The sequence below is a fragment of the Phalaenopsis equestris genome, unplaced genomic scaffold, assembly GCF_001263595.1.
Source record: "Phalaenopsis equestris unplaced genomic scaffold, ASM126359v1 Scaffold000425, whole genome shotgun sequence".
Classification (NCBI taxonomy): domain Eukaryota; kingdom Viridiplantae; phylum Streptophyta; class Magnoliopsida; order Asparagales; family Orchidaceae; genus Phalaenopsis; species Phalaenopsis equestris.
The window spans coordinates 320,542-346,723 of NW_018164866.1; the positions used below are offsets into that span (position 1 = coordinate 320,542).

The 26,182-nt window shown below is 35.9% G+C and overlaps 1 protein-coding gene across 1 annotated transcript in view; it reads right to left on the reverse strand.

Annotated features, from left to right (window-relative positions):
- Nucleotides 1-26,182, reverse strand: part of LOC110027355 (uncharacterized aarF domain-containing protein kinase At5g05200, chloroplastic) — a 79,605-nt gene that overhangs the window by 20,682 nt on the left and 32,741 nt on the right. Inside the window, exons 5-6 of the mRNA XM_020728742.1 lie at nucleotides 25,986-26,174; nucleotides 25,518-25,673 (exon numbers count right to left, since the gene is read on the reverse strand). Coding sequence (XP_020584401.1) covers nucleotides 25,518-25,673; nucleotides 25,986-26,174 — 345 coding nt within the window. The remainder of the gene's footprint in view (nucleotides 1-25,517; nucleotides 25,674-25,985; nucleotides 26,175-26,182) is intronic.

Here is a 26,182-nt window from a genome sequence, read left to right on the forward strand (position 1 = left end):
TGCATAGCAAGATGTCTCCACGCATTTCCTCCAAGCTAGCATGTACACCGCTCATCTCATCCTGATGGACTTTTTGTACCTCCTGGAGCTCCCTCATCAAATCCTCCCGCATCTTAGCCATTTGATCCCTTAAGGATCCCTCCAGTTGGAGTGTCATACCTCTGATCGTTGAATGGATTGTGATATCCTCCTCGAGTCCATCAACCTTTTGGTCAAGACTCTATCTGGGCCTCCACGTCATTCATCGTCTCCTCTACCCGAGCAAGGCACGAATCAAAGCCGTGCATGATCTCCTTGAACTTCCCATGTGGTTTGAATGCAGCGGGATCTCGTTGTTCCTTATGACCTCGCTCTGTTGAGATGATTCTACATTAGTGGATTTGGACTTCATTACGTGTTCTCTGACGTTTTTTGTCATACCTTTAAACTGAGGTTTTGATACCAACTGTCACAGATTAACTTATCTCAAGTTACTTGTGCGGCTTTAGCGCTCTTCCTTGACACTAAATCAACCTAACCCTCATAACGCTAGATCTTGTAAGCACAAAACATTCTAAGAAGAAGAATAGGAAGGAGTATTAAAGAAAAGAATACTTCACTAAGAAAGAAGAACAACACTTGAAAGTTTGAAAGCTTTGTTGGTTTTCTTGGATCCTTTCTTGGATGGATACAAATGAGGGGCGGGACTCCTATTTAAAATCCCCTCCAAGCCAAAGGTAAACTTCTGGGTTACATAAGAATACATTAATTTCTAGAAAGTTCTACATTATTCTTTACATAAATATATATGATTCTAGAATTTTCTTGAATCTTGCTTCCTTCAGCATATTTTTGGAATTATGTGGAACCTTCTAGAATTCTTTGGAATATTTTACTTCTTTCTAGTTTTTCCTAGAATGTCGTGGAGTTTTCTAGAGTCTCTTGGATTGCTCTCTACATTTTGGGTTTCTTTAGAATCTTCATTTCGCATGTTTAGCTTGTCAATTATTCTTAAAGATGGAGGAGTATGGGAGTAGGCTCCCAGTTGCCATGGGTATTCAAGAATTAGGAGGAATAGCCTAAAGTAATTGAGTTAGAGAGAAAAAGAGAATGGTAAGGTAGCCTTTTTAGAACGCATAGGTGGTAAGGAGAGAGAAAAGTGAGAAGATAAGGTTAGTTGTAAATTTTATAATCAAATAATGTTGTTAGAATAATGATTAAATATTTATATATTTTCAATTAACAATAAGAAATTAAGATATTATCATTAGTTTTGTTTTGTTTTAAGTTGAGTTAGGTTTATAGCACTAATTTTGAGAACAAATAGCACACATTTTGAGGCAAGTGAAAGCATATCAATATACGAGGTGAGTAGGCCCACCTAAATCATAAAGATGATTCGAACACAAGCACAGTAATTTTCATAAAAATATGATGCTAAGAGTGTTGACCCCTAGTAAAAATAAACCAATAAAGAAAAAAAAACAAATAAAATAACATTAAAATTTCTAGCCAATTACCTTTGCACGGGGTCTATTACTACTCCCACTCATTTTTTTTTTCTATGGAAAGAATCAAAGCAAACCTTTCCCACGCCCAATTCCAAGTTTTTGGCTCGAGCAGCAAGGAGAAGCGTCGTCTCCCTTTCCTCTATTGGACGTTTCGTAATAAAAAAAAAAACCTTCTTCCTCCCAATGCCCCTTGCCCCCCTTTCTCCAAGGAAGAAGAACGCCAAAGCTAGTCTCTTCCCTCTCTGTCGCCATTAGTGTAGCCAGGAAGGCAACGATGGCATCACAGCGTGCTCAGGCTTTCGAGATTCCCATATGTCTCTTCCTTCTATTCTGCTCCTCCCTGCTTATATAGCACACAACCAAAGTCGCCCATGGTCCCGCGATCTTTCTCTCCTGCTTGCGGCCTCACTGAAGCGTTCACCTACCGCCCCGTGACTGTGTCACGATTAAAGCCAATAGAATGGAAACGAAAGTATTAGAGCATACAAAGACATTGAAAAACCCAGTCTGTCTGCCTAGGCCTCAAATCTCATTTTCATGCAGAATCCTACTCCATAACCTCTTTTCTCCAAACCGCAATAATATTCTCATGTTCAAGCGATACAGTGCGGCTAAGGCTAGGGAGAAAGCCAACCACAAGATCGTAGCATACAAAAACCTTCGGAATCTCCTTCCAATTCGAACCAAAGCATTCATCCCTCTCAACATTCGCAACGCCCCTGCCTCGCATCGCACTCCTCTCTACGATTGATGTTCTAAGCCCTCTTCCATCCCATCTATAAGATCAAAGGCAATTCCCTTTTCGAATCCAATGTTTCATCAATTGCGTTGAGGCCTTCACTGTCACCAATTGATTCCCGATCTTCTGAACCAAGCAAGTTCCAGGATTTCTCCTTCAAGAAACAGCTTACTCGAACCATCCACCATCCACTTCACCCACTCAAGCCTTTTCTACTTATTATCACTGTTCATTTGGTTTTCTTTTTTAAGCATTGGTGTGTAATTGTAAAGAAAAAAAAGAGAAACAAGTGTTGTAGTTTTATTTTATTGCCATCATCGTCAATCGTCGCCATTAACACTCTCAGAGCTCAGAAAAATATCATATATTGAGGCAACAAAATCATGTTCGAAAATCTCCATTCGAGGAGAGCACAAGTACTCGTCCGTAGAAATTAAGTATCAATCAAGGAAATCACTAACTCCTTTGAAGAGCTCCTTTAAAAATTGAAATTTTAAAATACCTGTCAGTGAGAAAAGTGAGTACCCGTTAGTGGAAATTAAATACCATTTGGGGAAAGTAAAGTACCATTCTAGGAATACTGAAATGTAATCTAACCTTTTGTGCAAATATATTGAAGATTTGTTGTATCTTTTGAGATCGCGGGTTGAATGTTCTTTTTGCTCCTCGAACGCAATGTCTTATGCACTGACTAGCGAGTCTTTTGGGATAGCTGGAAAGACTGACATTCTGCCATGCCCCTTAATGAGGGTTAATGCCCGGAGGCTGCAAGAAATTTTAGTAATTTGGACTTGTAATTAATTTAAAATCCTCATATATTTGAACTTATAAAATAACATAAATTGTGAATTATTTGAAATTTTAAAATAATTTAGAATTTTGAGCTTTTAAAATGTATGCTCTTAGGATTTTAAAATTATTCTAATTCTTGGACTTTTGAGAGAGGCTCTTTAGGCTTAAAAATAGTTTGAAGTTTGAGCTTTTAAATTTAGGCTTATACAGTTCAAAAATATTTCAAACTTCAAAATTTAGAAATTTTAATATCTCGTCACCGAATTCGCAATACACCTATTAATAAATAGAAGCCGGTTCAAGTTCAAAATGATAACAAAAAATGTTCAAACTTAAACTTCAAGGCTAGTTCTTAAAGTCAAATGCAATGCTTTGGAATTTGTACAAGTGCTTTTAAGACATATGAATAACAATTTGACTACTCTCAAGCTACAAATATTTTAAGATATTTATGAGTCAATTATGCATAATCTCAAAACTTTATATAACATAATTTCAGTCTGCATGTGCTCCAATCATGTATTGAATGTTCAAATATTAGCTTCGAAAATGTTGCACAGGCTAATCGGATCCCTTGTCTATAGAATAAAATTGTAAGTTCCACCCAACTATTCCGACTCCCCTCCTCGCTAGGACTGGAGTTAACGAGTCTAGTAATTTTGAAATAAACGACCAAATCCTAAAATAAAAATTTACAAGTTCAAATCATCTAGTCTGATCATCCTCTTTGTAAGGACAGAAGTCGACATGACTCATACTAAGCCTAAATTAACAAAACTTAATGCCCCTTCAAATATAAATGTCTTAAATGCTCAATTTCCCGATGATGGTCATGTTGATTGAAGATTTCAACAAGAGGGGTCTATTTTTAAAATTAAATTTCAAAATCAAAATAAATAAATACAAATGATATGTGAATGAACCCGATCCTCTGTAAATGGAACAGAGTCGACAGAGTTCAAAAATAAACAATTCCCTGATGGTAGTTGTGTCGATCGAAGATTTCAACTGGAGGGATTTATTTTTAAAATTAAATTCCAAAATAAATTTGAATAAATTCAAAATATATATATGTACTTGATCCTTCTGTAAACAAAACATAGTTAACAAGGTTCATACACAATCTTTCGTCAATAAAAAACCTAATCCTTACAAGTTGATAGAAGATTTCAACTGAAAGGGTCAATAATCAATATTTTCAAAGTAATCAATTAAAATAGTCAAATTAAAACTAAGTCACTTAAAACTTAAAGTAAATTTTATCCACTATTTGTAACAGTTTGTCGAGGGTGACAAATTTCTGACTGATTTTGGCTCATAATAAGCTAATGTCATATTAAGAGTACACATATAATCACAATTAAAGCAATCACACGCTAGTAAGGACTTGGTCTAAGTCTTCTATCTGCATGATTTTGTCGTTAAAAGGCACCACAAAATAAAGGTCCCGATCAGAGGAAAATAGAGGTCTTGATCAAAGCCCTCTGATCTGGTGATTGTCGTCAAATGACACCATTATGGTCACGACCGCAATTCGTATGTTCCCCAACAATTTTCTACCATTTGAGTTGAGAATCATAAATGTACAATTAATTGGCATAAAGTCTGATGTCAGGTAAAGGTCTACTTGAATTTGTTCTCTTAAACAAACATCCATGCCATATCTATAAAGATCTATTGAACGATGCAACAAATGATTGGTGACAAGAATCTTTCAATCAGATTGGGTCAATTATCTCCTATGACCAAGTAGATCAAGAACAATGACGACCCAGGATAACGAAATTATGGGTTTTGATCGGGTTTCGTCTTTATTTCTCCACCATCCGTTTTAAGCCCCAAGTGATAAATTTTACAATTTAAAATCCTAAGTCTGTTACTATTATATGTTGAATATTTGATTTGTAATGACTTATTTTAATGGAAAGTGCTCTCCCGTTGATGGGAGTGGTAATTAACCATAGAGGTTTGCACCTATGTAAAACCTCGAACCCCAGATCAAAGAGTCCTCACAAAATGAACGAAATCAAGGAGGTTTGCACTTGGGGCTAATTGATACTAATGCTACTTCTAATTTGCAGCCTTTGGTTACAGAAACTATTAATAATTATATTGAGGCTTTACCTCAGCAATTGAATATTAATGATGGGCATCAAGGAGCTGATGTTTTACATTTGTGTAATGATGCTACAACTAAACATATGCAGAGTAATGACAATGTGGAGTTAGATGAAAACTCTGACAATCATAATGCTAAGGTTCCTTATGGACACTCTATACCTGTGGGGCCTGACGAAGGAAGGATCAATGAGGAGCCTGTGGAAGCAAATATTGATAACACACTTTTCTCTTGCAGGACACAATGATGAACACTCTACTATTCCTAGTATCATGGTGCATTCTCCTACAGATGTAACACATTCTGATATAAATACTGCTCTTGATAATGCTACATCAACTTTGGAAAATGAATGGCAAGTGCAAATGCACTCACGGAAAAAGGTTAAACGTAACATTGAGTTATCTAAACTTAACACTAGTAACATTATACAGGAAGGTACTTATGACTCAGATGAAGAACAGTCGACCAACTCCACTAGATCTTCTAGAAGGGTTGGCTCACGACATCATGATTAACATAATGGTTTGGAATATTAGGGGAGTGGCGGACCCTAACTTCCTTAATAGGCTTAAAAACTTGTGTAGGGTTCACAAATTACTCATTTTTGCTATTTTGAAACCTTTGGTTCATGGTAATAAACACAGCATACTAAAAAAATTCAAAGGCTATCGTTCTTACTGCAACGTTAACAACAAAATTTGGGTTTTCTGGAAGCTCACTGTCACTCTTTCAATTATTGAAGATGAGGATCAATACATTCTCACTCAAATTTGTTTTGATGGATTTCAAGGGTGGACACTTTTGTTTACTCTAGCTCTTCTCTGCATGAAAAAAACTTGCTCAGGCAGAAAATTGAGACTATGGGAAGCATCATAACCGAGAATTGGTTTGTTGGTGGAGATTTCAATATGATCATAAAGCCAATAGAAAGGAAAGGAGGTGGTAGAGTGGAGCCTGCTTTTATTAATAGATTTTCTAACTTTGTGTCTAATGCTGGTCTTTATGACTTGGGCTATATTGGATCCCCTTACACATGGAGGAGAGAATTTCTTTATCAGAGATTGAATCGTTTCTTGGCTAATTCGGCTTTTATAAGTTACTTTCCTATTGTGAAGGTGCAACATTTGAGTCATGTTACCTCTAACCATAATCCTCTTTTGCTCCACTTTGGTTTTTACTGTCAAGCCGGCCATTTCTCGATTTAAATTTCTTAATGTTTGGACTTCACATGCAACTTTTCTTGATTTGGTGACACAAGCTTTCTTGATTTGCAACTTTTCTTGATTTGGTGACACAAGCTTGGAAATATGATGGTGTTGGGCCTCCTTGGTTTGTCTCGTGGCAATTACATAAGAAAGTGGTTGTTCACCTCATTAAATGGAATTACCAGGTCTTTGGTAATGTTCATAAAAAAGTGAATGATGCTCAGAATATTGTTGATTCCTTGGAAGCTCAACTTGATGTTTCCCCTCATTTGATGCACATTGTTGCTCAAGCTTATCTTGATCTTTTGGATGCTATTGCTTTAGAGGAAAACTTGCTTAAACAAAAAACTAATGATTCTTCTTTTGTTGTGGGAGATAGAAACACTAAATATTTTCATGCTACTCTTAAGCATAGAGGAAACATCAATAGCATATTAAAAGTTAAAAAAGCTGACGGGAGTATTTTAACTAATATGAATGAGATTGGTAATAGTGTTGTTAGCTTTTTCACTGAACTTTTTCACACTTCTTCTCATACTATGCCTGTTTATCCCACTTATTTTGAGAATGAATATGATTATACTAATAATTTTAGTTTGGTCTATCCTCCAGATGAGCAGGAAATCTTTAATGCTTTCAAATCTATTTGCCCCAATAAAGCTCCTGGTCCTGATGGTTTCTTTTCTGCTTTATACATACATGCTTGAGAGGTTATTAAGAAGGAAGTTATATTTGCTATTCAAAGTTTTTTCCTTGGAAACAATCCTGGTAAATATTTCACCTCTGCTCTGATAGTTCTTATTCCTAAATGCAATGATAAGATCACTTCGGATAATTTTCGTCATCTATCTCTCACCACTGTGATATCTAAAGTTATGAGTAAGATTATTGTTAGCAGATTGCAGCCTCATCATACTCACATTATTGCTGAACAGCAGTCTGCTTTCATTAAGGGCAGGGACATTACTGATAATATTCTTTTAGTTTAAGAAATGATTGAGGAGTTGGACAAAAAACGCAAGGGGGTAACATGGTCCTCAAATTGGACATAAAGAAAGCTTTCTATACTATTAGCTAGGACTTTATTCTCAATATTCTGCAAGCTAAAGGCTTTAAATAGGATTTCTGCTCTCTCATATAGAGATAGTTGTCCAATAATAGCTATAGTGTGATAGTTAATGGTGAAGATCGTGATTTCTTTTCTGTCAGCAGGGGAATCAAGCAAGGAGACCCTCTTTCTCCAACTATTTTCATAATCTCTTTAGATTACCTATTCAGGCTTATTAATAAGTTGCATTATGAGCGTCCGTATCTTCAATTCTCCCACAAGTCTAAATTTGTTGTGAGTCACCTTGCTTATGCTGATGATGTCATTTTGTTTTTAAATGCTAGTAAACGCGTCATCAAAGCTCCATGACCTTGTCAAAAGTCTTTCAAAATACCTCCGGGATGATGCTCAACTTGGCTAAGTGCTCTATGTACCTTGGCAAAGGTGCTCCACCCAACACCCTTGCTTGGGCTCCTAATTTTACTGACTGTAAAATCTTTAAGCTCCCTATCAAGTACTTTGTCAACATTCCAACATTCTCAGAGGTAGAATCAAGCAAACTCAGATGGATGAGGTGATTGATAAGGTTAAACTAAAGATCAATGATTGGAAAAATAATTTCTTTTCTAACGGGGATAGGCTCACTTTGTTGAAAAGTGTACTTTGCACTCCCTCTTTACATGATGCAGGTTCTCAAAACCAAAAAGAGCACTCAAAAGAATCTTGAAAATATTTTTAATAATTTTCTTTGGAAGGGCACTAGATCTACTAAAAACTGGACTACTTGGCACTATGTTTGTAAACCTCTTCGTGTTGGTGGGCTCGGGTTTTAAACATTGCAGCATACTATTGATATTAATATGTGTAAACTTTGGTTCAAATTTCGGCAGGAAGAGTCTCTATGGGCTAAATTCATGCAACATAAATATTGTAAAAATTTACATCATTCCACTGTTAATTGGAGAGTTTGGATTCTAAACATTGGAAAGCCATAATTGTTGCACGTGATGCAGCTTCTCATTTCATGTTTTGGGACATTGGTGATGGTAGTATTTCTTTTTGGAATGATGATTGGGGTCTCTCTACATTTTCTAATATGCCAACTCAAGATTATGATATTAATTTACTGGTCTCGGATTGTTGGATTAATGGTGATTGGAATCTTGATATGCTAAATTCCTTAGTTGGTGAAATTGCTCCTGCTATAGCTAAAATTCCTGTTAAACCTCAAGATAAGGCTCTTCCTTTTTTGGAAGAATCATGCTAGCTCCTCTATCACAAAATGGCTTTACTCAAACCTACACTCCTTTACTCAATGGAAATGGCATGTTTTTTATTTGGCATAAACTTATTTCTCCATCAATTTCCTTTTTCTTTGGAGATACTTTCATAAGTTGCTTCTTCTTGATGATATACTTAAGTTGAAAGGGCTAAAACTTGCCTCTTACTGTTATAATTGTAAAAAAGGTGCTAAATCTCTTAATCATCTATTTTTTTAGTTTCATTTTGCTAAAGAAGTTTGGCATCGTATTGGGTGCTTTTTTGGTATTCATTGGCCACTAATCTGAATTTCAAAACAGCTATAGAGATTTGGAAGGGTTTTGAACTCTTTTTCAACAATTACTTTTGTTTTCATGTTATTGTCCTATGGTTTATTTGGATGGCAAGAAACCATCATAAATATGAAGCTACTGGTCACACCCCCTCTACCACATCCATTTTAGCGGTTGTTTTTTTAAAAAGGCTTGAAATTCATGTCGATGGGAGTTTTTCTAATGCCTATACGGGTACGGGAGGGATTAACAGAGATGGCATATGTATTGCTTACTTTGTTTCACCCTGTATTGCTAACTCCTCACTTGAGGTTGAGACCTCCGCTATGCTTGCTGCTCTTCATATTATTACCTCTTTAAATTTAAATGGCATTGTGGTGGAAACTGATTCTGAAATCCTGTTTAACATTCTTCTGGCTAAGATCAAACCACCTTGATATATTTGAGCTTTGCTGAAAAGAATCAAGTATACTATTGAAAAGCATCACCTTAATATAGTATATTCATTCACTTATAGAAAAGGGAATCAATCTGCGGATTGGTTGGCCAAATGGAGGGGGCAAAATGCTTTTGCTGGAAATACCCCTCCCTCATCCTTGCACAAACTTATTAAAAATGATTTGGACGCCCCCTATGTTTGTTTTTAAGGTGTTGCCCCCTCATTTGGGTTTCTTTTTGCAAAATATGGGTCTGGATTTGGTCATTTTGGACTTCCCTTCTCTGCTTTTTTTAAAGTTACTTCTCGAGCTATTATTTGGCCAGATATTTTGGGGTTTTAAGCAGGAAGACGTATTATTTTAATTACAATGTTTTGGGAGTTGGGTGCTTGGTTTTGGGCTTATCTTGGTAGGAAGTATTCTTATATATATTTCCTATATTTTGGGTGTTGGGTCCCAGTTTTGGGCTTAGCATGAAAGAATTTGTTGGCTTTGTTTGTTGGTTTGGACTGTCTTTGCGGACTGAGCTTTGCTTGGTTAGTATTTATAACTTGGTGAATGGTTATGCTTGGGCCCATTACAGTTCATGTACTATGAATCATTACTTCTCAAGGGCTATTAGCTCTGCTCTTGGCTACCTTTCTCGGAATTATACTATAATGGATGAGTTTTATGGATACAGATTGAGCTTGGCTTGATTGGAGATAGCAGCACACATATATTTACTTTAATGGATGGGTTTCTGGCAACATTCTCTTATATGGGTTTTTATGACCTCATTTTGGTTAACTATACAGTGAATAGCTTTTTTCGAATTGCATGCTTTTATCATTGGCATACTAAGTTGGGATTTGAGGTTATGACAAACTATTACATATGGGTTACATTATTTGGTTTTCTTATGAGGTGCCTGCAGGCCACTGAATTCATTTACTTCATTTTGTTGTTGTGCTTTGTTGTGCAAGCGAGGGTTAAGAACACTGATTTTCTTTACTTGAGTTTGTTGTGGTGGTTGTATGCACCACATAACATTTCTTATAGTTTTGAAGCCCCTGATGTTATTTTTCTAAACCTTTTTTTATGATTGGAGGCTCACGGCTCATGATATTTATGCTTAGTTTAATGGAAGACTGATTGATATTGTTCTTTGCTTTAATGGTAGTGTGTGGTAACTCTGTTCTCTTTTGTGGTAGGAAGTATTGGGCTATGTATAGTGTTGGCCGTGAGCCATTTACTTGGGGTTTTATGGCTTCCTTTTGGTTAGCAACACAGTGAACTGCTTTTTTCGTGGAAGGAAGTATTTTTGGGCTTACTTTGTGTGGCTTGCGGTGAATTTTTTGTGGTGGTATGTAGAGCAAGTGTGGGATAAGGCCACTTTTTTCCTTTTCCTGATTTCATTGTGGTGGCAATACAGACGATTGTCTGCATTACAGATTATTGCTTATAATTTTGAGGCTCCTGATGTCATATCTCTGAAATTATTATATGATTGGAGGCTAATGGCTCTTGATGTTTATTGCATTTCCCCTCAGGAACCTTATATTTCTGTCAACCCTCGGGTCATAACTCCCTGCAACAGACTCTTTTGTTGGACTATAAGGACTACTAAATTAACGCTTCACATCTTTTTTATTTTTAACTCTCCTAACAGGTACTGCCTACAGGTGTTAAGCTGCAACTACCTTACAATGTTGATGTTGTTCCAGGACTGTTACACTGCCATTTTTTTGCTCTTAGATTGGGAGTCAGAATCGCTTCAGGATTTTTTGGCATTACATTTCACACATCTGTTTTTTGCACTTTGTGTACATGTTTACTTTGGGTATACGACTTTGGATTGGTATACTATTTTGAGCTTTTTTCAGCTTTTTTGTGTGGAGTTGTAATGCGGACGGAGGAACCCTTAGGATTTAATGTATTTTTCTTTCTTTTTAGAAGGGATCCTCCTCTCCCCAATTATGTACATTTCTTTATTTTGATTAACGCGTAAGGAGTCATGAGCTGTTCTTTTATATATATATATATATTCACTGTAATAGCAGCCTAAGAAAATTAAAAGATAAATGGAAAGTTAATTTGCTTTCATTTATTGTAATTATTCAAAGGTTTAGTAAACTCTGCTTGGGGAGCATTGAAGCAAGACGCTTAGATTTTTAATCTAACTGTAAAATCTAAGTGCATGTCATCGAAAGGTCCCAATAAGAATGTTATCTATGTTCTATGAGCATCAAGGTCTGATCCGAGAATCTCGATTCGGGAATCTACTGCTCAAATGTCCCAAGAGAGAAACAAGTTCTACAAGGTGAACAACAGGGTGTGATATTGAAGTTTCAAGTCTAAGTATATACTACAAGTAGACAAAGGGAGGTCTCAGTAGATAGAATGATGAAGCTTCCTAATCTTGAGGTAAGTTGACTAGGAGACAAAGAAAGAAAAGAAATATGAAGTAAATAACCCAGTAGTTGCAGCTGGAGTAACCACCCTCTCAGTCAAGCTCGCAACCAAAACTGAGTGTTCATATCCATAATAAATTTGATAATTTAAAATGGATCAAAAGAAACAACTTTACTAGTGAGACAAGGCAATCTTTTCGGAATCAACAATCTCAGACTCCTCATGAGGAGAAGAAAACCCTGTTTGCTAAAGTATACAGAATACTAAGGGTTGCTAAAGAGAAAGACTTATGAAGAGGTATGAAAGACCCGTTATGATTGGGGTTAATTGAGAGTTTGTTAAGAGATAATCATCTGCAATGATATCTCAATATAAACTGAGACAATTCTGCTCGTTGAACATCAGGATGTGCATCTAGACCTCATGTCTAAGGATTCGACATCAAGAGGTTTTGATAGGTAAACAAATACGGAGACTAAAGCTTCATTAAGAAAAAGAATTTTCGGAAAGAGAAAGACGTGAAATTTGGTTAGCACTCTCGGAGATCTGTGATCGGTAAAATTTATCAAGAATGGATTTTAAAGAAGTCATCAAAATGATGAATCTCAGTTCTTTAGACAAGTCTCACTAAGCTTGGTTACTATCCAGCTCGATGGTTTGAAGATTCTCATCGCTAACGCTAGAACCATAATTACATTTGTTTGAAGCTAAATCTGCAGGTTTTGGTCTGTTGAAGAAGACGATAATCTAAAATTGTGAAAGAATTAACGAATATTGAAAGCGTAGTGATTTTTATTTGATCAATCGATCATTCAACAAGCTATAGTGCAAGAAGCAAATATTCTTGTCCGCAATCAATTAAAAAAAATTAAAATTGGTTAACAGGAATAGCTCTACTGGTAATATTGAACAATTTTTTTTAGCTCAATCACATCTAAGCCCTACTGAAATAATCATCCTAAATTTTTATCTTTTAGAGTGCACAGAGTCCTACAAATATCAAAGAAAAGAACATAATAAAAAGAAGAAAGAAAAGCTTATGGTGATTGAGACCACTGGGGCTCCAATCAGTGAGTTGTTATCCTCCTTCTAAGGTGATAACTCAAAATTAGTGAAGGTACATTGATCAACAAATGAAATGATATTATATCTGATTTGTGCTCTCAGAGATTTGTCATCAACAAGATCATTCAAAAATGAATTTTGAATAAAGTTCATTGAAGAACCTTAAGATTGCTGACACCTTGGAAAGCTTGTCAAGGAATCCCATCATTAGCCTGCATCAACCCCATGAGTGGATGGGTTATCATATTCTTGCTAGTAGGATATGACATTTATCATTCCTAACTTGCCAATAAATCCGAGAACCAAATGGAGAATATCTTCAACCCGTGGGTAGGGGAGTTATTATATTGTTGCTAGTAGGGTATGACATTTGGCATTCCTCACTCTCCAGTAAATTTGAGAATAACCAAATAGAGAATATCTTCAATCCAGCAGATGGAAAGGTTATCAAACTAATACCAGTAGGACATGACTCTGCTCATTCATCACACTCCAATATATCCAAAGCAATCAAGGAGAGGTATTTTTAATCCTCATCGATGAGAGGATTATTGAATTCAAGCTGACAAAGCAAAGTTTTAACAAAGGGAATATCAAACAAGAAGTTAACTGAAAATTTGAACTTAACTTGAAAGGTTTTTCTGTAATTAAAAATATATATAAAGAGGAGTCTCCAATTCATTGACTTAAATAGTCAATGATAAGTATCATCGATCAGTGATCGATATTTGAAGAGACATTACATATAGCGCTCCAGTCAAAGATATTATAAAAGTTTCCTCCAAAGAAAGAAGAATATATGCTCTATTCCAAAGTATGTAATGTTTCATTGAAAATTCTCTTATGAAACAAGAACACATTTCCAAGTTATCACGAAGTTTTCCCTTGCAAGATAGGGGCATTTTTTTAGTTTATTTTGGTCGACACTATGCTCTTAAGGCAAGAGCCTCAAAAAGACTCCAACATCGTTATGACACAAGAACGCATTTCAAAACTATCATGAAGTTTTCCCCTGCAAGACAATGGGCATTTTTTTTAGTTTATTTGGGTCGACGTGAATGTTTAAGCCAAGATCCCTATAAATACCAAGCAGTGCTAGAATTTCTCGTACAAGATAGGGAGCATTCTCAATCATCAAGTTTGACATCGCATTAAATGTCGAGACCTCTGGATATATCTACCAAGTATCAAAATCACATCTTGGCCAAACAAGGGGGGTACTCATTTGAGGTGACATTGCGCTCCAAGTCAAAAGTCTATCATTTAGGCTAAAATCGCAATCATGGCCAAAATCCCTAGATGCATTGTAAGCTCAAGTCGCTCCTTTTCGCTAGATGAGGCACAAATATTTTAAAGATTTAACATCATGCCCAAAGCTAAGACAATTGAGTGCCTCGAGCACTGAAATCCCTTCTTTAGCAAACAGGGGGCCCATCCTTTTAGGTAAATTCAAGGTCGAGATCCCTTAGCCAGAAGGGTAGACATCGTGCATAAAACCGAGATCTCCCTCCAATTGGGTTGATATCATACTCATAGTAGACATTCCCAAGTAACTCGGGGTGACATCGTGTTTTACGTTGAGACCCCTAAGAAAATTTTCAAGTGGTCAATTATAAAGTTGTGTTCAATTTGACAATAGAAAAATGAGTTCCTAACAAGATTTATAAGATGATTCTAAAGGTCAGAGGTTCATCTTCAAAACTCACTACGATTTAAAATGTTAAGAGAGAAAAATCTGTGAAAACCTGTGAGCTTCTATAGTTAAGTTGAAGAAGTATAAAGTTTCTTCTGCTCAAGTCTAAGACTCGAATGGAGGTCAAACTCAACAAGCTGAGATATGGCCAAATTTTCTTCACTCAACAAGGCAATGTCGTAGTAAAGAGTCTCGTTTATCAGTCTGATGACAACAAAACAAAAGATTATTTATCACTCAAGTCTAGGGCTCGAACGGAGGCCAAACTCATCAAGCCAAGATATGGTCAAGTTACTGCTTTTTCTCTTCACTCAACAAGCCAAGGTCGTAATGAAGGGCCCCATTTGTCAGTTTGATGATGACAAAGCACAAGGTTCTTGATTGCTCAAGTCTATGACTCAAACGGGAGGATGTGACTGAGTTGTTGGCTTTTTGCTTCACTCAAAAGGCTAACATATGTGTGGATAAGTTGGTTAGTAATTTGAAATATATGTATATACTTTATTGATGAAATTGCACTTTATTTGGTGTTTGTTTTGTAGGTAACAACAGGGAATTGAAGTGTTGAAAGTAGAAAGGGACATGGAGCTAATGTGCACAATATTGCCACTGGGCGCCTAGGTGCTAGAACCCGAGAGCTTGGCGATTAGGCGCGGCGACTATGGCGATTAGGCGCGGCGACTATGGCTGCTTAGGCGCCCGTTAACCAGCCCATAAACAAAGAACATGGCGCTTAGGCGCCAGCCCCTGGGCGCCTAGGAGCCAGAAAGTACAACTTGCAGTTGGAGAAGTTCAGGACTCCGAAGTGTGGAAGATCGTGCAGAAGAGTATGGAGATCGTGTAAACTAAGGAATAAAGACTATAAATAAGAGGAAATTGCAGTGCTAGAGGAGATTGATGCTAGTTGGCTTTTACTGCTTGCTGGAGTTTCAATTCTCCTTCCTGTGAAGTGAAGAGAAGTTTTACAGCAACAAAGCATAAGGAGTCTGTGAGTTTGCTTTTATTTCATCTGCTGGTCATTGTGAAGAAGAGAAAGCTAAGTCATTGTTATCATTTATGTATCCTTTAGTTGTAAAACTTTTGTAATTGAACTCTCTTGGAATCAATGAATTTTGTTGATGTTATAAGCATGCTTAGTGAGTAGATTTCCTATTCTTCCTTGAGATGATTGAAATAGATGGAATGAATTAAGATTGTTGTTTAATTTAATTTATGTGTATGGTGATGATTAACCTTTTGCACTTCATTTACGCTTCATTTAAGCCAAGTGTATATTAAAATCTTTTGTGAAATATAAGTCTATGCAAAGATTATAGTAGAATCAACTAGGTTAATCACATTAACCTATAGGAATAGGGATATATCATGCAGGGAGATGAAAATGATAGGAAAATATGCTATGACTGGGTTAATAATGGGATTTATGAAAATAAAGTCATTCCTAACAAAACTTTTTTATGCTACCGAGAGGGAGTAAAGAAGCGAGTTGTTCTTATTTGTCACTAAGCTTTTCTACTAGCAATTCTTAATTTCATGAAATCTACTTCACTCATTTCAAGGAAGAATCAGTAAGTATTTCAATTAATTTGCGTTAAGTTAAGATTATTATTGTAGGATTTTAACCAAAACAAAATTTTAGGTTAAGAATAAAATTTGTAGGCTAGAACCTTCTCCTATTAAGATTCATCTAGTTCCCTGTAGGATCAACATTCTAGACTCAAATATCGATATTATTGATACGCCACGTGCACTTGTGTGATTAGCCTGTGCTTTGCAAGCACTTGAAGTGTGTCAAGTTTTTGGTATCATTAGCGGGAAACGACAGTGAATTTGAATTAGGAAAATTTTAGTTAAACTTTTAGGCTTAGACTTGAAAATTTGTAGTGTTTACTGTTTTATGTTTAACTGCTTTTAACTTTTCACCTGAAGAAAACCAAAAATATTTTGTTTTAAATTTATTTGATTGTATCGTCGTTTTTTATTTAGTAGTTTGCTTGAGTTAACTATTTTGACTTGAACTTTTAGTTATTCTCATTAGTATTAAGGGTCTCTATCTTGTATATGCGTAGTTCAGACCCTATTAAACTTGAATCCTATGATTCTGAGCTAGAGAGAACTGTTAGGGAAACTAGAAAACAAAAAAAAAACTTGAACAACTCTTAAGAGAGATGGCGAACAATCCTCAAAACAACCAAGAAACTCATGAACATTATGATACACCTAGACACTTGAGAGACTACGCTAACCCTACGACAGATGAAATCCATCTCAGTTTTCAAACCCCCATCATAGAAGCCAGCACATTTGAATAGAAGTCTACTATCATCCAAATGGTGCAGAAAAACCCATTTATGGGAACCACGTCTGAAGTCAAAACCTTCACTTAAAGAGGTTTTCAGAACTTTGCGGTACATTTAGTTATAATGGTGTTTCCAATGACGTTGTGAGGTTAAGATTTTTCCCTTTCTTCTTCAAAGATAAAGTGAAAATGTGGTTAAACTCGTTAGCACCGAAATCAATTAGGAAGTGAAGTTTCTTGGCCTACAAATTCCTAGAAAAATACTTTCCACTTTCAAAAACGACTAAACTTAGGAATGATATCACTTCATTTTGTCAGCATGAAGGTGGGCCTATTTATGAAGCTTGGGAAAAATTCAAGTAACTTCTTAGGAAGTGCCCCCACCATACACTGTCTGATTGGTTGATAATTCAAACTATTTATAATGGATTAGTGGGATCTCTTAGATAGATCATCAATGCTGTCATTGGGGGTTCATTTATGTCAAAACCCTCTGATAAGGTATATTCTTTAATTGAAGAGATGACAACCAACAATTTCCAATGGCCTTCCGACAGAGTGAACACCAAGAAGATAGCGAATGTCCATGACGCAAATGTTCTTTCAGTTTTGACTTCTCAGGTATCTACTATATCTAGGAAGCTAGACCAGTTAGGGATGCACTAGCAACAAGGTCCACAAGTAATTGAGGAAAATTCATTTGGACAACTGGTTGATGCTAGCACATTGACACTTTAGACCTTAAAAGAGATCCACAATAGGACAAATAACTCGTATTCCAATTTCTATAATCCCAGTCGGAAGAGTCACCCTAATTTTAACTAAAATAACAATCAAGGGGTAGGGTAGGAAATCAACAATGAAGGAATAATCAATAAAATCCTCTTGAAAATTTGAACAATCAGGGTAGTACTAGCCTGAGACCTTCATATCCCCTAGTTTTAACTTAAACCAACAATTCAAGGAAAAGAAACTGTTTTAGGAGGAAGTTGTATTGCATATGAGGAATCAATTACAAAGTCAAGATGTTGCTATGAGGGATATGGAGAACCAATTGGGGCAGATTGCCAATTCACTTAGCAACCGACCGCAATGAACCCTTCCTAATAACACTGAGATTAATCCTATAGAAAAGAATTGTGAATATGTGAAAGCGGTTAAGTTGAGAAGAGGAAGAGAGTTGAAAGAAGTGATTAGGAAAGAGCTCGAGGGGGAGAAAAAGAACCATGAGGCTGAATGATCTATAGAACAACCTTCTAAAGATTCAGAAAAACCACGCACACCTACAAGGAATAACTCTGAAAGACCGCCTCTAACATTTCCATAAACTCCAAAAACAGAAAATTTTCTCGATACTTGAAAGTGTTTAAGAAATTAACGATCAACATCCCTTTTATTGAGGCCTTGGAACAGATTCTCAGCTATGTAAAGTTCGAGATGGGCATTCTTCACAAAAAGAGAAAGTTTGGAGACTTTGAAAGTGTAGCATTCAGTGAGGACTGCAGTGTTGTTATCTAGAAGAAGCTTAAGAATTTTGGTGGCTTTAATATTCCATGTGTTATTAGAGAGAAGTTCTTTGGGAAAGCCCTATATGATTTGGTTGCTAGTATTAACCTCATGTCGTTGTCAATTATTAAGAGGTTAGAATTATAAGAGAGATCCCCTACCACTGTAACCCTTCAGTTTCCTGATCATTTTATTACTTATCATAGGGGTTACAGAGAATGTTCTAGTCAAAGTGGATAAATTTATCTGCTTTATTGACTTTATTGTATTAAATATGAAGGAAGATAAAGAGAAACACATCATACTAGGTAGACCTTTCCTAGCCACTGGTGGGGCTATGATTGATGTGCAAAGGGAGAGTTGATTATGAGAGTGAATGATCAGGAGGTTACTTTTAATGTTATAAAATCTATGAAATTCCCTTTTGATTGTAATAAGGATGTATATATAGGATGGATCTGATTGATAGATTGTTTAATCATAAATTTCAAGAGAATTTTGAAGTTAAACCTTTGAATCAGAGTTTTATTGAAGACGATATCAGTGAAGTTAAGGATGAATAAACACTACTTGTAGAGGATAATCCAAGGATTTTTAGGGAGAGGTTAAAGTTGCTGGACATTACTGGAAATTTTAAACCTCTTATCCCTTCCATTGAGGAATTTCCTGAACTTGAGATGAAAATAATTCTCAAATATTTAAAGTAAATTTATTTAGGGAAGAGGAAAGATTGATGAATGTTCTGAGAAATTTTAGGAGAGCGTCTGGATGAATCCTAGCAGACAAAGAGAATTAGTTTTTTGATATGTATGCATGGGATCCTTATAGAGAAAAATCATAAACCTTGGGCGGATCTTAAGAGGAGATTAAACCCTGTCATAAAAGATGTCATTGAAAAAGAGATAGTTGTTAGATGCAGGTATTATCTACCCGATTTCAGATAGTGTCTGGGTTAGCCCTATACATTGTGTATCTAAGAAAGGGCGAGTGACTGTACTGGTAAATGAACAAAATGAATTAATACCCACTAGTGTCACTGGATGGTGTATATGTATTGATTAAAGAAAATTAAACTTAGCCACCATGAAAGATCATTTTTCTTTACCCTTTCTAGATCAAATGTTAGACAAGCTAACTGGTCACCCATATTTTTGTTTTTTAGACGGACGCTTAGGGTACCATCAGATTCTCATTGCTCTTGAGGATCGGGATAAGACCGCATTCACGAGTCTTTATAAGATCTTTGCTTCTAGGAAGACGCCTTTTAGATTATGTAATGCGCCTGCAACTTTTCAGCATTGCATGATGATAATCTTTTGTGATTTGATTGAGAAAGGAATCGAAGTATTCATGGATAATTTTTTAGTGTTTTGCCCATTGTTTGATTCTTGCTTAGATCATATGGCCAAAGTTATGAAAAGATGTAAAGAAACCAATTTAATTCTGAATAGGAAAAAAATGTCAATTCATGGATTCTGAAGGCAGTCTTTTAGGACAAAATTTTCAAGAGGTATGGAAGTCGATCCAACAAAAATACAAGTCGTAGAGAGACTTCCCCCACCCACTTCTATGAGGGGAGTTAGAAGTTTCTTGGGACATGTTAGGTTCTATCGACAATATATTTAGGATTTTCCAAAATTGCCAAACTTTTATGTCATATGTTAGAAAAAGATGTCCTATTCAATTTTGATCAGGATTTCATAACTGTCTTTAATACGTTAAAGGAAAAATTAGTCACTGCTCCTATCATCGTTTTACTTGATTAGAGGAGTCCATTCGACTTGGTATGTGATGCAACTGACTACGTTATAAGGGCAGTTTTAGAACAAAAACAAGAAAAGATGTTCAAAGTTATATATTATGTCAGTAAAACCCTAAATGAGACTTAAATCAATTACACTGCTATTAAAAAAGAGCTCCTGGCTATAGTATACACATTTGACAAATTCAGGACGTACTTGATTGAGACTAAGTGTATTGCACATCGATCATTCGGCAATTCGATATTTGATGTCGAAAAAGGATGCAAAACCAAAATTGATCAGGTGAATCCTATTGCTGCAAGAATTTGATATCGAAGTTGTGTATATTAAAGGTACAGAAAATCAAATTGCAAGTCATTTGCCTAGGCGTGATCAAGGGAATTCTTACGCATTTGATGATGATATCAATGAAAGTTTTTCTAATGAGAAACTCCATGTTTTTTATTAAAATATTTTGTGGTATATTGACATAGTAAACTAAATAGTGAGTAATACTTTACCCTATGATCCATCATACCATCAGAGAAAGAAATTTGTTTGTGATGTTAGATATTATTTTTGTGATGACCCATATCTTTATAGAAAGTATAAAGACCAAGTGATTAGAAGATGTCTACCCTTAAAAGAGACTCAAGATATTATTAGAAAATATCATGATTCTGAATTTGGGGGGCATTTTGGAGTTTATAAAACGGTTGCTATAATTTTACAATATGAATTTTATTAGTCTATTATATTTAGGGATGTTAACGATCATACAAAAACTCGTGACAGATGTCAAATAGTAAGCAATATTTCGAAGAGAGATGAAATGCCCTTGAATTTTACTTTGAAAATTGATCTTTTTGATGTTTGGGGTTTAGATTTCATGGGACCCTTTATACCTTCGTTAGGGAATTTATATATTTTGATAGTTGTGGATAATGTCTCCAAATGGATAGAAGCGGTGACTCTGTCTATCTGTGAAGCTCGGAGTGTATCTAAATTTTTAAAACAAAATATATTTTGAAGATATGATATGCCTAGGGTTATAATTAGTGATGGGAGAGCCACTTTAGAAATAAAAAGATTAAGAAATTGGTTGAGAAGTACGGAATTATTCGTAAGATATCCACAGCATATCACCCCAAACAAATGGATTGGCTGAAGTTGGGCTTAAGTACTAATATTGGGTCAGCATCATTAAAATATCTGGCATTGTTAGGCTGAGGACATAAAACTAAGCGTTTCTTGAGAGGCAATGCAAGTTCATTTGTGATGCTGATGTTTTAGGTGTTTATATCCGTGTAAGTGTGTTCTTGAGATTTGTTGTGATTAAACAGTTATGTTTTTTGGATGATCAGGTGAATTTGAGATGATTTATGATATTCAAGTAAATTGAGCCTAAGTTGAGGTGGGCACATAAGCGCCACTACCTTCAGCGCTTAGGCGTCGCTTACTTACACAGGCACTTATGCGCTACTATTCGGGCGCCAAAGTGTCGCCTTCTCTGGAGAGTAGCGCTTATGCGCTGTTATCACGGAACCTACACGCCGCCTCACTTAAGCCGCAATAGCATAGTGGCGCATAGGTGCCAGTATTCGAGCGCTTCGGCGACCAGTGCGCTATATCAGAAAATTAGGCCGCTTGTTGCCCATTTTGCTCAAATCTTCCTCTGGTTCGTCTTCTTCACCTGACTGAGCTTTTTTGGGTAAAATCAAATATCTCCAAATTTGTGCGATCCAAGGAAACCGTAGGGGGAATTTAGCTTCTCTAAGATAAATCTTACTCTCTTCATCGAATTCCACCATTTTCATTCAAGATTTTTGGAACTCTTTGCAATCGGAGTGAGTTGAGGTCTGAAGTTTTTGGAGATCTTGATTTAGCTTTGATTAAATTTCCTAACTTGCATTTTGTTGTTCCAATCCTTGCATAAATCTATGTTCTTATTTCAATCTTTTCTCTATCAATCCTAATGGCTCCTAAAACCAAGGATGGTAAATATAAATCCTCCTTTGATAATAAGAAATTCCACCATAATAAGCTAAAGAGCGTTATAACGAATTCTTAGTATCGAAGAGGTTCATTCCTGAGCGAGGATTTCTATCACCTGGAGGAGAGGTAGAAAGTATAATTGGAAGGAGGGATTGGGAGAACCCATGCTTTAACACTAGTGTTGTTGTAATTCCTATTGTTCAGGATTCTATGTCGATCTACCTAAAGCTTCTAATGGATCAGTATTCATTAGAGAGAAGCAGGTAGATTTTTCTCCTTCTTGAATCAATTCATTATATTCTTTGAGAAATATCCTTAATTGCTTCTATTCTAAATTCTCTCTTGTTGACTCTGACATTGATCGAATCATTAAAATCTGACCCATGGTAGGGGGTATGAAAAGTGAGGAACGACGAAAAGATCAATTTCCCTTCCTCCACTTTAAATACAGTATCAAAAGCCTGTCACTACTTTATTTATGCTAAGCTGCTCCCCTCCACCAATCTAAGTGAAGTCACCAAGGATAGAGTTGTCTTGAATTACTACAACCACACCCTCAAAATCATAGATATATGATCCCTTATACATCATTCTATTCTCCATACAACAAAAGGGGGATCCACTATCAATCTTGGTCACCCTTCTACTGTATTTTCTTTGTGTTAAAACTCTGGCATGTCCTTTGGGAGTTGGGTGGAGCAGCTTCATCCTTTGAAGCCAATCTCCAAATCCAATATTGGGATATATAGGAAGCACACAATATTTGGGCACAGTGCGAGCTCTTCCCGATCTACTTCTACATCTAGTCCCCAACCATCCACTTCCATGGCCTCTATTGCAGAGAGATTGGAGAGGATTAAGGATGACACCTCTATCATACAGACGGTGGTATATGATTTAGCAGACCAAGTGTCATGTATGAATTGGCAGAATTAGAGCCAATTTGATCAGATTGACAGTTATCAGGCTGCTTAGTTGGAGATGTACCGAAGGAACTAATGGATTGGAGGTCAGCATCCTACTGAGTTTCTCGTATAATCTCCATATGTGCCTTACAAGACTACCTGCCAGCCCATAGAGGAGTATTCAGAGGAGCAAGAGGAAGAGGAAGATGAGGAAGAGGATGATGACGAGGGAGATGATGATGAAGAGGAGGATAAGTGATTACATTACTTAGGATGCTTTGGAAATTTTATTTGCAATTTCACTTTGTATTTCATTTTTGTGGATTGGATTTTTATTTATGTATTCTTTAAATTCCCTGGTATAAATTATTTGAACTTTTATGCGCAATTTGATTAGTATAGTTGAACTTTCTATTGCATTCATGCTGATAAATTGTTGGTTTGAACAAGTGATAGATAATATTACTGTTGTAAAGTTTTTTATGTAGTATATCATGTTTAAGCGTGTTGTAATTGTTTGTAGTTAAGTTTGGGGGAGAATTATGTTGTGTTTAGATTATTTGTCCTTAGTAAACAAAATTAGGAAAGTGGAGATGAATTTAGAACTATCACAATTTTAAAAAAAGAGAAAACATGGTTAAACATAATTTCAACTCTATGTGAATTAAATTAAAGAAATGCTACTTAAACTTTGAAATTCAACAAATGAATAATTGATTAGCATATTTGATTTTAAGAAGAGTTAGTTACTTGCTAAGTTAGGTGAACTTAGTTGTGTGTTTAATAAGAATATAGCCTCCATGTAATTTTAATTTTATTATAATAATTCCTAATCTTTTAAAGCATTAAATAGAAAAGAAATGTGGAGTATTTTTAATTTGGAGAAATGGTAGTAGAATTCAAAATCATTAAAGATTCATCCCGATATAGTAATCCTCAAAAAAATTATGCTTATGATTGAAATATTTATCCTAAAGTAAGAAAGCATTTATGAATGAAAAATATTGAGAAACATGAGGAGAAGCCTTATCAATATTGGTTTTACTAACATACCATTTAAATTAAAAACTCCAAAACATTCTTTAAGCATATATGTTTATGAATTATTAGTGGATCATTTACTGGAGGACTATATTCTTTATATTTGACATCTAATTTACATTAGTTTAGCATTTATTAATTCCTTTTTGAAATAAATATGAGGTCATGTTGTATTTGATGAATTCAAAGCTTCTTATAGCATATGGGATAGAAAATTTCACTAGAGAAACAGAGTTTTCTTAACTATATTTTTTTCTGAACAATGATTGTAAGTAGTTCTTTACGAAACCCACTCCTACTTAGTTAACATAACCAATATTTAAGTTTTGATGTTATTTGTGGACAAGTAACCTTAAAGCTTGGAGGATTTTGATATGTGGATAAGTTGGCAAGTAAATTGGATTGTATTTATATACTTTATCGATGAAATCACACTGTTGAGAAAGGTATTTGGTATTTATTTTGCAGATAACAGTATGGAATTGAAGTGTTGAAAGCAGAAAGGGACATGGAGCTAAGGTGCACAATATTGCCACTGGGCGCCCAGACTTTGGCGCCTAGGCGTTAGAACACGAGAGCTTGGCGCTTAGGCGCCAGCCAGTGGGCGCTTAGGCGCCGCGACTATGGCGCCTAGGCGCCAACCACTAGGGGCTTAGGCACTCGTTAACAAGCCCACAGATAGAGAGTTTGGCATGTATGCGCCAGAAAATGCAACTTGCAATTGGAGAAGTTCGGGACTCCGGAGCGTGGTTGATCTTGCAGAAGAGTATGGAGATCGTGTAACTAAAGGAAGAAGACTATAAATAAGAGGGAACTGCAGTGCTAGAGGAGATTGATGCTGGTTATTTTTACTGCTTGTCGAAGTTCCAATTCTTCTTCCCGGAATTGCAATGCTAGAGGAGATTGATTACCGGAAGACACATCACTAGGATTTTTTTATTTTCAACAAGTTACTTTTTTTTTTCTTCCTTTAGGATTTTTCCTATTTCTTACTTTCTAAATATGATATTTTATATTAGGAAACTTTCTTATATTTTGTATGTGGATGTTTGAGACTTTAGCTTTTGTTTTAAGTATTTTGGAAATTTGATTCTTTGATTTCTAACCTAAAGAGTGTTGTAACATCTTTCTTTTGCGAGTGTTAAATATGCATCTTGCTCAAGAACAAGTGGTGGAACCTCCTCACTGCCTGTACCTCGTCGCTGCTCCATTCGACCGTTGTTTTCAGTCCAAACCATAGGCAAGCCGCTCGAATCAGCTGTCCAACAGCAGATTTCACTCCTTACACCCTTCCAAGCGCCATCGCCTGCCTGTATTCTTAGCACCTTGCTATTCCACAACCTCCTCATTGAATCCGCTTCCCAAACGCCCTTTAAGAGCCCTAGAATGGTGTCAATATGGTATTTTAAATACATGATTATTTATTAAATTCCATGCCAAGATAATAAGCAAGTAAAAAAATGCCAAATGCCAAACTACTAAATTGCATACCAGTGATGTACGCCGAAGCTCAGGATTTAGGAATTCAAAAATACGTGCAGCAATGTACACAAAGTTCAGATCAGCAACCAATATATCCTCTATACCTGGCTTTAAAACCTTTATCACCACCTCTTCTTGTGAATTTCTAAGCCTCGCGCCATGAACCTTGACACTAATGCAGCATAAGTTGACAATCTCATCTCCATAAGCTATAAGGGAATTTTACAGACATACCACACAATGCTTATATATATACATATCTAACGCCTAAAGTTTGATATTTGCATTTACAACACTTGGCTGTTATAATTCCTAGGCATGAAAGGTGTATTTCACTTTCAAAAAGTTAGTAATAATAGTATTTTTGATGTGATGTTAAAATTCTAGGTGTTAGAAAAGTAATATTTAAGAATTGAATGGTATGTATGTAAATGCCCCAAATTATAATTGTTGCAACATAGCATACAATGTACATACCTGAGCTATCGAAGCAGAGGCTATAGGCACTGGATCGATATATTCATATATACTATCCAATGGCCTTCCCAATTCTTCCCGCAATATAGATTCAATGGAGTTAAACGGAACAGCCGGGGCACGATCAAAGCAATTCTGGAATTCCTGAACATATTCTGCAGGAAAGAGAGTAGATGCAGATGCAATAAACTGCAAAT